The sequence below is a fragment of the Sorex araneus genome, chromosome 7, assembly GCF_027595985.1.
Source record: "Sorex araneus isolate mSorAra2 chromosome 7, mSorAra2.pri, whole genome shotgun sequence".
NCBI lineage: Eukaryota > Metazoa > Chordata > Mammalia > Eulipotyphla > Soricidae > Sorex > Sorex araneus.
The window spans coordinates 35,779,784-35,791,488 of NC_073308.1; the positions used below are offsets into that span (position 1 = coordinate 35,779,784).

Sequence of the window (11,705 nt, forward strand, 5' to 3'; positions counted from 1 at the left end):
CTCTCTCCTCAGGCCTGCCTCCCGGGGCCCGTCGGCCACGGAGATGGCGGGCAGGCGGGGAGCCAAGAGCCAGACTTTGTGTTCCACTGAGAACCAAACAGAAAAGAACAAAGTGTGTGATCACCTGAGCAGGTCCCTGACGCCCTGTTTGCCCACCCGAGAGATGGCGAGGGCTCACCCCGCCAGTCAGCAGCTTAACTCTCTGAAGCGAGTCTTTCCTTGCCAGCCGTAATCTAATTAGCCCAGATGAAGGCCTGTTCCTTTCTAGCTGCCCATGAGCTCGTGCCTTCAGGGCCGGTAGCTGGTGGCTGACGCTCACCAGATCTGAAGCCCCCAGTGTCCCAAGACAGGCCGAGCTCACATCCCGCCGCTCTCACGCGCAGAGAACAGGGCAGTGCCACCGTGGCCTGGCGCGGGCTCTTGCCCTGCCGCTGAGTCTTCCTCCAGACTCGGTGCTCAAGCCTCAGCTGCAAGGTCCCTGAAGACTTCACATGGGGCGGGCGAGAGATGTCCTCGTTATGTCCAGCTTCCAAGGCCCAGTACTCAGAGGCTCTTTCTCACCCCCTGGGACCACCATTTTCGGTTTGGAAAAGGGAAGACATTTGCTCTCGGTGAGAGGAAGTGGTGCCACCAGAGCTCAAACCAAGTAGGTCGGGTTTCAGCACCTCAGCCCTTCCCCGCCGTGTGTGGCATGGGGCTTCGGCCATTCCTTAGGCATGCGGTCGACACGGTGCCAGAAGGCTCCGTGGGGTGGGCGAGAGCAGGCTGCTCCCACCACGCTCTGGCTTCTCGTGGGGAGCCGGTGCCGGCCTCCATTGCAGTCCAGGAGCCACGCAGAAAGCTTGCAGGCAGGCAGGGGTGTGGGGAAGGGGGAGTCTACAGAAGGACACTTCACGACATGCAAAAAGTCAAGCCTCAGAGTCAGATTTCAGTGTCCAAAATGTAAGTTTTATTGGCACTGGGCCATGCTCATTTGTGTGCATGTTACAACATGTGCGATGTGCCAGAGGAGGCCCCACAGACTTGCAGCTAATGCCCCCGGGTTTGCAGACCCTAAGATACTGACTGTCTGGCCTCGCGGGGGAGGGGGGAGGAAAACAGCAGGGCCCTGGCCCTGCTCGAGGGAAGGGTGAGATAATTAAGCCAAACAGTGTGGTCGGGAGAATGTGCCCTGCTGGCTTGTTTCTGTTTGTACTTTGGGCTTTTTATAACCACCCCCCCCCCCAAGAAGCATTTTCCTCTGTAACACAAGCCACTGACCCACAGTCTCTAAGCGGGAGACTTTCCCGCTTCCCAAGCCTCCGGGCCCCTCTCCCCAGCCTTCTGCTCCAGGGAGATGCCGTAGCACGTTCCTCACCCCAGGCTAGAGCAATATTTGAGAAAAGCCTCATCGTATCTACCCAGTACCCGAACACCAAACGCGCCACGGGAAATTTAAAACCCAGTCCAGCTGAGGTCCAGAGAGCTGGAATGGCAAAGCTTCGTTCAGCCCCAGACTTGTAGTATGTCCACAGATGTTCTTATTTAATCATTTTTATTCGGGCGAATATCAGATAACAGTGCTCATTTCCTCCTCTCTCTCTCTCTTGTGAGAGTCAAGTTTATGAGTCTTTCTTTGCCCGCCTTGATTTCTGCATTCCATTTCTTGTTCTCTTTGACACTCCCTTAAGATGTCAACTTGTAGCATGTTGCAGCTGGAGAATGCCCTTGTCCAATTTTTTTTTTTAATTTGAGTTTTTAATGTGGAAATAAATCATCAAGACTCCAATGAGTTGCTTGTCCTTTTTTTTTTTTTTTTTTAAGGCAGCTAAGTTCTGACTTGATGAGCTGCTAGCAGTGAAATGCACTCCATTGCCTTATATAGCTTCCTCCTCGCCTGTGGAATCCTATTTTGGAATATCCAAGATCTCCCTGGTCCCCAAGCTGCAGGCTTCGGAGAGGGGGGAGCAGCATGAAACCCTCTTGAGCTGGTTTTTCTTACGATCTTGAGATGAGTTTCTGAGCACTAGGGTCTGGTTACCAGGCCCACGGAGGCCCAAGAGGCCCCAGTCAAAGAACTAATATGATGTTTTTGCGTTTTCTGAGCAAAACCCTTCGTCATGTCTCTAGGTCACTTATGTGTCCTTGCCCATTTGAGGGGGGCATCTAGTGACGGGAGGAGGACTCTGCACCCGGAGTTTGCCAGCCCTCCTTTCACGTCCTGGGAGCCTCCCAGAACCCCTACTGGGGCAGGGGTGTCGTTCCTCCTTGGCTGCAGAGTGGAAACCAGTGCTGTGGAGCAGTTTGAGAAATATGCTGCAGATCATCTAGGACAGTGGCGGTGCCGAGGTTACAGATCATTAGACGTCCGTGTTCCATTCCCACCTTCATGCCGCCCGTGTGCTGGAGGGATGATTTTTGGATTCGGGCGTATGTAGATTCTGTGGTCAGCCTCGCCAGTTACCAGCCGGGGCCTTTGGTCTTGCTAGGAAGCTCTCCGGGGGCTCATTTCTAGACATCGGGATAACCCCCGAGCATAGACGCGTGGCGTGCTCCTGGGAGCCGGATGCCGAGGCACAGATAAGGCTTCCTTGCCGTCTCCGCACACATTTCTTCCGTCTCTGGAGTGCCTTCAGGAGAACCAGACAGGGGAGAAACCTGTTCTTTATAGACTCATTCCCTGAGTGGCCGTGGCAGAGCCAGAGCTAGGACTAAACACAGTGGTGACCTCGGAGCCCAGGCTGTCCTTCACGGGGGACATCACCTGCCCGTGGGCCTCACGTAGGTTTGAGGGACTGACCCATCAAAGGAATCTGCGTGGAGCCGAGGTAGGTGCGTGAAACGGGGGGTAGGCGCCTTCTTCCTGGAGGGCACTTACCCTCAGATCTCCATCTCCGCCACGAGCCGGTGCCACATGAACTGTCCCCTCTCCGCATCCCACTAGGCTGTTCCAGGCACACGCGTGCTTGAGGGCCTGGTCGTGTGAGGACTCAGACACCCAGGAGGGGCCGTGGAACTCTGTTTTCCCTCTACTGAGCAAGAGTGTGTGTGGCGGCCCGAGATGTCAGAACTCATCGGACTGACATCGGCCCCCCACCCGCGTGCAAAGCCTCTTGTTCCCGGAACCAGACCCCCTGAAGGTTCTGAGGAGGCCCCTGGCCTCCGAGCACTGCCCATGGGGAGAAGAGCCTGTGAGAACAGGAGCCCCTGGGACTGGACTTGAATGCGTGCAGCCTGTCTGTCAGCATCACAGAGGCCACCCAGAGAGGGACCCCGGAGTCGTCTTGTGTGGCCAGTGAGCCCATCCCACCCCCCTTCTCCCTCCGGTTCACCCTCGGGTGGAGCGATTTCCCCCCGCCGTTTTCACCCCTCTTCCCAGTATCCCTCTGGGGGTCTCTTCCGTGTGTCTGGCTCTGGCTCCCTTCCCAGAATTTCTTGGCTGGCAGTGAGTTCAGCGGGCAGGACCCTTGCACACGCACACGGGTGCGTGTGTACCGCTAGGGTGAAAGGCTGCACGGCGAGGGGCGTGGAGCCCCGTCCGCCAGCCCTCCAGCTCCGTGTACTTGTTCCCAAGGTGGAACATGCCCAGCTCAGTCCCTGGGGCCATCGGAGGGCTCTGCACGCCCGGGAGAAGGGGTGCATGGCGGAAGCCACGTCAGGAGCCTCTGCCCACGGGGCTGGCCTGGCCGGTCAGGGAGCAGGGACGGGGTCACCCAGGTTCTGACCATGCCATTCCCTCGTCCCCCTGCAGGTGTTAACAGAACTGAAGTCCGACAACCAGAGGCTGAAAGACGAAAACGGTGCCCTCATCCGAGTCATCAGCAAACTCTCCAAATAGACTGGCCTCCGGGTTTCCGGGGGAAAGAGCAGCCGCCCCCCGCCACCCCCTCTCCCAGCCATCGCCTTCCAGCCACACGAAGTGAACGTGTTGGTGGAAGGACTCTCCGCTCTGCCCCCCCGTCACCTCCTCTGCTCTGTACATTCTTCCCTGCACTCCCCACGCCCTGCTCTTCTGCCACCCCACCCGAGCGTGATGACAGCTGTCACTGAAGATGGTGATCCTTTGAGCCACTTGAGCCGTCTGGAGAAGGCGTGCAGGCGTGCACCGGGCCCGCCGGGGGCCTCCCGGTTCCTGCTGCTCAGCTCCTTGTCTGTGTCGGACGTGGCCCAAACCACTAACCCGCTGCCTTTTGCACTGACCCGTGTCTCCGATGCAGAGAAGTCCGGTGGCCACCGCAGGGGCCTGTCTGGGGGGCCGAGAGAAAGAGCAGAGGCCGCGGGCCTCATCTCGGGGCGCCCCTCCGCCCGTGTTGCTAGTCGATGCCAAGGGCACCGTGACTGCCGCCAGGGCCTCTGCCTCTCGTCACCTCTCAGGAACTGACCTCTCTCCAGCCGCTGGTGGCGAGATCTGTTTGCTCAGCAGCCCAGAAACACCCACTGACTAGTCTTAACCCCTCTGCCCCCTTCCTCCCTCGCCGTCCCCAGGGCTCAGGTGATCCGGACGTCCTTCGCTCCTCCCTCTTCTGTGCTGGCGCTCCTCTGAAAAGCCAGACCCAGACCGTGGCCTAAGTTTTCTCTCTCCCACTCTTCTCCCGACTCCTCTTCGCCCCCCCCCCCCGCATTCCCTTCCCCCGCACAGACTAGTTTTCTTGATCAGGAAATCCAGGCTCTGCTGGTCCTTTTGACCTCATCTCCCTCGCCCCGCTCAGAGTGAGGGTGTCATTGCAGGGGGGACCACAGTGGGGCTGAGGGGACAGGAATGGATGGAAAGGCACGGATGGTGCGGGCAGAGAGGCCTTGGCAGCTGTGTGCCATGATGGTGAGCTCCGCTCTTCCCAGTGGTTAGGTTTCGGGGAGAGACCTTAGTTTTTGTAGAAACGAGGGGCCGGAGTGATAGCACAGCGGGTAAAGCGTTTGCCTTGCACACGGCTGACCTGGGTTCAATCCCCGGCGTCCCAAATGGTCCCTTGAGCACCACTCAAGGGAGTAATTCCTGAGTGCAGAGCCAGGAATAACCCCTGAGCATCACCAAAAAGCCAAAAAGGAAAACGAACAGGAGAAATGACTTCTTCACAGGGCATTTGAAGGGGTGAAATATTTTCAAACCATTCGGGAAAGTCCCAAAAGCTTGGAGTTGCAAGGGCTAAAGGTCATCTGGTCCAGCTTTTCATTGTGGGTCACAGCAGATCCCTCCTCCCCCTGTCCAACCATCGGCCACAACTTCTGAGCCGCAGTCAGGTGCTGTCAGCAGTTATTCCTCAAAGGTTGGTCAACTCCAATAACCAGAAACGCTTTCCTAGTCTGAGCAGAGGACTGCCTGGGACTTCTTGCAAAAGTCTAGGTACAGTTTTAAATTACAGGGCCGGGAACCTTTGATCTGCCAGGGGCCATTTGGATATTTATAACACCGGCCTTCAAATACAGCCAGCAGGCCATGGGCAGCTAACAAGAAGCATCCGTGTCTGTCCCGTCATGCACCAAGGCAGACCACAGGATTTCACGGCCTTACACGGCCCACGGGCCAGATGTCCCCAGCCCTGCTTTGTAGTGACAGCTTTGGACGTGTGCTGCTGGTGAGACCCCCTTAATCTGGCTGATGTTCCCAGGTCCTTTAGCCATCCCTTCCCTGGAAAACGCTCATACCCGTCTACACCTGTTGTCCTTGAGCCAAAACGGTCGTTTTAGATATGCCCACACCTGAGCAGACGACTCTGTTAGTCCAGCACAAAGTAATCAAACCATAAGTGCTTGACCGGGCCCTCACAGTGGTACTTAAAAGTATTTTCTCTCCGTAGGAGTCTTCCCCCTTGTTTAGCGTGTGAGTGTGAAGGTCACTTGACTCGTCATTCTGGCGTTGCCAGTGCTTCAAGCGGTCGATTCTCCTAACTTAAATCTACCTCTGTCCAGTTTGTCTCCGTGGCAGGAAAGCCGCCCTGTACGTGCACGGCCTTCTGAAGTCTCTCGCGCCCTGTGAGCCAGCAGGAGGACCCCGGATCCGGGCCAGGAGCCCCTGGGCAGCCATTTTCCAGGAGGCGCTACAGCGATGAGCCTTGTGTTCGCGCGCGTGCTGCCAGCTGGGGTCTCAGGGACTGCGAGGCCTGAGGCAGGGTTTAATCTCCCACTGTCCGGGCTCCCTTATTCTGTGGGCTTCACAGCGGGGGGTCTCCTGGCACGTCTCAGAAGTGGGCGGTTGCTGCCTCTTTCTCAGAAAAAGAACATTTGGTTAGTAAGAAGCATCTTGAGCCCCTCACATCTGTCTGGGGCCTGCGGAAAGGAGGGACGAGCCCCCAGGATTCCCGGCCGGCCTGTCCTCTCCTGCAGCCTGTCCCGCTCTGGTGGCACAGCTCTCTCCTGCCAGCGGGTTGTCCCTGTGAGAAACGTCTCTGTGCTTTTCCGTCTCGGGGAGCTCGCCACCCATGCACTAGTTCGTGGTGTTGGGCAGAGTCTGGCTTCCCGTCCTTCTCGTCACCTGCACTGACCGTGGCCTCGAAGCCACTGCACTTAGGGTGCTGGATGACCCACCCGCCCGATTCTGTGATACTCGGTCAGGCCTGTGCCATCACAGCTGCAGGCCCCCAGTCCGCAGGAGTGGGCAGGGTGGCACGGGGACACCCCAGGGCCCAAGCCGAATGTGGTCCAGCTGTGCGCCTTGCACGTCTTCCCATGAAGCACCAGGAGAGGAAGGAGTGGCTGAGCTGTCCACCCTCCACGTCCATCATGTCCCTCAGTCAGGCTGCAGCCCCTGTGGGCGATGAGGTGGCCCTTCCAGACCTCCTCCGGCCAGCTTGGCCACTCACCCTGCTCGCCGCATAAGGGCTACTGATTCTTTCCCAGCAAACTCTTAAGACCCCCTGTCCCCTCGAGGGCTCTCGAGCAGCTGGGTCGGGCACATGATGAGACTGTTGCCGGGTGGTTGAGGGCGGTCTCGCCGCCCCCGGGTAGGCCCGGTCTCCCTGTGTCCCCACAGGGTGTTGTGCACGTGCCGGCTTCCTCGCCCGCCTCCCAGTGTGGGGGGGAGAAGCTTGGGTGGTTCCCTGAGGCCACTGTCAGTGGGGGATGCTGACCTCTGCTTGGGGTCATCCCCCACCCGCGCCCCAAACCCTGCCCTTGTCCCGAGTAACTTCTCTTCAACGGTCCCACTCAGGAAGCTAAGATGCTTGGTCCCTACCTCCTAGCCTGCAAATCCCCCACCCCTGCCCCCCACGAAATAGATGGGAACTGCTGACTCTGCTAGGGGCTGACGCTCAAAGCCCTGCCGTGAGTGACGTCTCTGGGTGAGGTCTCCTGCCCCGTGTGGCAGGAGCAGGAGAGCAGATGGCATGGAGAATAGCCAGTGGGTTTCCGTTCATTGCACTTCAAAGGGGAGAGCCCAAGAGCTCAACCCCTCAGCTTACGGGAAGGGGTTTTCCCGGCTTACCCCTGCTGTGACACGGACCAGGTCCTCCCAGACAGAACCAGGGGCCCGTCTGTGCCAGCATGCACCTAATGCGGTCCCAGGCCACCCGGGCCCACATCTGGGCCCAGTCGTGCTTGCAGCTCCTGGTCCCCAGGTTGGTTTTGAAAGCAGAAGAAGGAGAAGGAGGAAGTCCTGTTAGGTCAGCACGTCGGGGTTCCAGGCGGGGGCCCTGGTCAGCCTCCTGACCGGGGACGGTCGCCTGCCCCCGCTGAGAATGAGGTTGACTTGGATGGTCTTTCAGAGCCCTTCAGACTGAAGGGATCTCCGGGGAAGATCAGAGCGCTTCTTAAACTCAGAATTTTGCTTTAACTTTCCACATCCTTGTTTTCTTCTGGATTCCAGCTGTTTATCGCCAGCACGTCAAGGTTGGCTTCTCGTCGTCGTTGTTGGAAAGTGACTTGGATATTGACGGTAATTGAATGGTGGTGCGATTGCTTTTTCTCTCCTAATGGCTTGGTAAGAATATTAAAACCTGCAGAGGTGGAAATTGGAGCTCAGGGGGAAGTGGATAGAAAGCAATTTGTTGCAGGCAGCCTTTGGACAAATTGTTTTAATAGGAAATAGAGCTGTGCTCCGTAGACTCCTCCAGCTACCTCTCCTCGGCCCGCTCGTTGCAGGTTGCGTAGCACAACCTGGCCCAGAGTCTCGAGCTCTGCCTCAGAGCCGCAAAGGGGACTGTCCTCCCTCCCGGCCTCTACCTGCTGGCACGCTGGGCCCCGGGCTCTGAGGAGCAGGCAGTGCCCGTGCTGTTCGGGGCGCCCTACTTTTAGAAGGGGTCAGCCGTGGCGGCGCGGTACAGGAGGCCGGCGTGCTGCTGGCCAAAGAGCTGCACTCAGAGCCGCACTCAAGTCAGCAGGCCCTGGGCAGAACCAGGTGTGAGTGACAGTGGGACGCAGGGGCAGAGGGCCCGAGAGTGAGGAGGCCTGTGTGCCGTGGGGGGAGGGCCGAGTGCCGAGTGCCGCTCCCCAGGTGCCATCCAGGGGCAGAGAGTCCATCAGTGTCCCTCGTGGGTATGGTCAGCGCTCAGGGACAGCTGCTGATGGAGCTCGCGCCCTGATTAGGTTGGGAAACAGACCCTGTCTCGGCAGCCCGGGACCGCCCTTCCCGCAGTTCCTCGGGGAGGAGGCGCGTCCTCGGGGCAGCTTCTGAGCCCGCCTGCAGCTGCTGGGGAAGCAGAGGCCGGCCCCCAGCACAGTGGTCAGGGTCAGGGGGGGCCTGGACAGGACCTGCGTGGGGCCAGGAGCCTGGTTGGAAGCCCCCCCCAGCCCCCCAAGAAGAGAAGCAAATAGGTGGGTTTGTGTCTCGACCCGACAGAGGGATGTGGGGTCTGACCTCGGGAGGGTTCTCTTGGGCCCGAGGGGCAGAGCAGCAGGGAGGGCGTTGGCCTTGCACGCAGTTTGACGTCCCCGCCATCCCGTACGGTCCCCTGAGCACCGCCAGGAGGGATCTTGAGTTCAGAGCCAGCCCTGAGCATCGCCGGGTGTGACCCAAAACCAAAAAAAAGGAAAGGAAAGGTTCTCCCGGGCTGTGGGCTCACACGCCCATACTCCAGCAACGGGGTTCAGACGGAGCCTGCAGAGCCTCGGTTAGCCAGACACCCCCCCGCCATGTCTTCCTCGGATTCCTGTTTCCTGCTTTCCCGTTCCTTCCCGTCCCCCACCGCCTCCCCCGCCCCCGGGACCCCCTGAGCGCTCTCCACCCCATCTGTTTATCATTTTGGACCCTAGGCCTGCCAGAGCGATATTTTCTGTTCTTTCTCCTCCAAACTTTTCTCTGCCATTTCCATAAACTTTGTCGTGGGTGGCCCCTGAAGGTGACATCAGGATGCTCTGATGTCCTTCCAGCCCCAGCAGACGGGTCACCCCTCGCCTCCCTCTCCCCCTGCCCTCCGCAGTCTTTGCTCCTGGCTTTTCTCACGTGGAGCTGATGGAGAAGAGGATTCCCACACACCAGCCGGACTCCTGGGGGAGGTCCAGAAGCACCGTCGCCCGCCCCAGTTCCGTGCGGTGCTCCCAGCTGTGCTGACCAGCTCCTGGGGAGGAGGGTGAACGGCCAGGAGACCCCAAGACCCAGGGCAGTGCCCTGCTGTGTGCGGGACCCGTGTCTCAGATGCCCCTGCTCAGTGTGGGCGTTTCTGGCCCGGGGGTGCCCGACAGAAGACGGTGGAGGCTGCGGGGGCGGGGGGGAGGGGGGTTCTCAGAGAGCCTCAGTGCTCAAACCCAGCACTCCTACAGGGGCCTCTCACCTCCCCTTGCCTCCTCCGCTTGCTTCCCCTCCCCCCTGCAGGGCTTTTGGAGGGGTGGGGGCAGGGGGCATCCAGGCAAAGGGTCTGAAACACAGGAGAGGGGCCGGACAGAGCAGGGCCGTGGTGTGGGGGGGCCGCAGCAATCGCTCGAGCCCCTTTTCCAGCCTGTAGCCCACTGCCCACTGCCCTTTCCGGGCTGGGCCTGACCCCCGGAGAGAGAGGAGGCCCCCTGCTCCCCAGCTCTGGGGTCTTCGCCCTCTGCTCGCCCCGCTGCATCAGCACCGGGAGCCACTGCAGTGTCCATCCTCTCCGGTTCCCGGGGTGGCATTCTGGGAGCACCCTCACCCCCCCCCGCCCCGCCCCCGGCCCCTCCCGCCAGCACTGTTACCGCACCAGAGGTAATTCTTCAGCAGAGTTGTGGGATTGACTTCAGTTCGTTGTAAATACACCTGGGGCGGGCGGGGGCTCGGGGAGGGCGGCCGGCTCTGCTTTGTGAACCTGAATGTATTTTTATGCAATTTTGAGTGGCCTTTCAACCCTGAGATGAATGACTTCGTTTTACTGGTTGTTGTTATATAGTATTATTAAGCATTCTGTGTTTGAAAGTTTGGGAATAATAATATTCACATCTATATGATGCCTGGAAACACAACAGTATTTATAAATGAGTAAATAAAACTGTGTTTTAACTTTGTGACTGCCAGTCCGCTGTTTAGGAGACAGGTTTGCTGCAGTCAGCGCAGCGTGAGGGCCTTGTTGCCCGGGTCCGAGGACAGGTAGGGCGAGGGAGCGCCTCCGTTGAAGGTCTAAAAGGGACCCACGGAGGGCTGGAGAGTGCAGTGGGTAGGGCACTTGCCCTCACACGGCCAACCCTGGTTCCATCACCGGCACCCCACAGGGCCCCCCTTCCCTGCACCAGGAGTGATTCCCTGAGCACGGAAACAGGAGTGATTCCTGAGTCCCGCTGAGCGTGGCCCAAAAAAACAGGAAAAAAAAATTAATGGAACCACAAAAAATAGGTTGCCAACGCCCAGGAGCACGGCTGCCTCTGAGTCAGTCGGAACAGCGGCTGCGCGAGCGTGTTTGGACCCTGGGAAGATCTCCCTGTGCCCTGCTTCCCCGGGCAGGCGGGGGCCGCACACGGGGGGCCACGGGCAAGCTGATGAAGGAGCCGGGGTGCCTGGGTCTGGCCTTGCCCAGCCAGGATTCAGGGCTGGCTTCTGCGTCCTGGCAGAACCGACCTCAGCACCCTCACGGCCAGTGCTGCTGGCCATGCCCAGTCACCCGCTTGGCCCTGGACACAGGGAGGTGGGGGCGGGGGGACTCTTCCCCCCTGTCGTCAGCCCGCGGCACACAGGCATGATGTCATGGTCGAAGAGTGTGGGCCTGCCCTGGCGCCCCACGTGCTGGCCGAGGAGCGTGACTGATGGCAGGGTTCCCGGGCCCCCAAGGGCATCTGTCCGCGTCCCCTGGGCCACAGAGTCCAGCTGTCACCGACCGACAGCCAGAAGTCCCTGTGGCACGCAGGCCCCTGCCCCTTGCCCACCGCCCGGCCTCGCCCTACGGCCAGGGGCCTTTCAGGGCCGCAGGCACTTCCCCCACCCGGTGCTGGGATGGCCAGATAGGACAGACGGACACCCACCTGCGGGCCAGAGCTCCCGCACATGCCCACGCCCCCCGCAGTGCAGGCCCCGCTCAACAAACAGCCAAGGCCGCCCTCCTGGCCACTTCCGAGCAAGGCGGCTGGTCAGGTGGGCGGGGCAGCTGCGGGGGCGGGCAGAGCTGCCCCCCACAGCCTGATCCTTCCTTCACTTGACGGTCTTCGTTCAGGAGTCCGCTGAAGCAGCGGAGCACAGAGGACCCGGGTGGAACTTCCCCTCTGCCTCGCGTCCCCAGGGTCAGCAGCCCTGTCACCGGGCTCGGCCCACGCGGAGGGCCCGTCTCACAGGGACGTTCCCGGCCCCGTTGTCCACCTCCCTGCGGAAAAGCAAGCGTGCAGCATGCTGGGCTCGAGGCCGGAGGCCC

General features: G+C 59.9%; 1 protein-coding gene across 8 annotated transcripts in view; it reads left to right on the plus strand.

Moving 5' to 3' along the window:
* PPP1R12B (protein phosphatase 1 regulatory subunit 12B) overlaps nt 1-10,374 on the plus strand; it is a 227,209-nt gene extending 216,835 nt beyond the window's left edge. For all 8 annotated transcript variants that reach the window (XM_055144257.1, XM_055144255.1, XM_055144258.1 and 5 more), the window contains one exon: nt 3,731-10,374. Coding sequence is in view for 4 of the 8 variants with exons in the window: in XM_055144259.1 (XP_055000234.1) it covers nt 3,731-3,817 (87 nt within the window). In the remaining 4 variants the exon portion in view is untranslated. The remainder of the gene's footprint in view (nt 1-3,730) is intronic.
* The last annotated feature ends 1,331 nt before the right edge of the window (nt 10,375-11,705 follow it).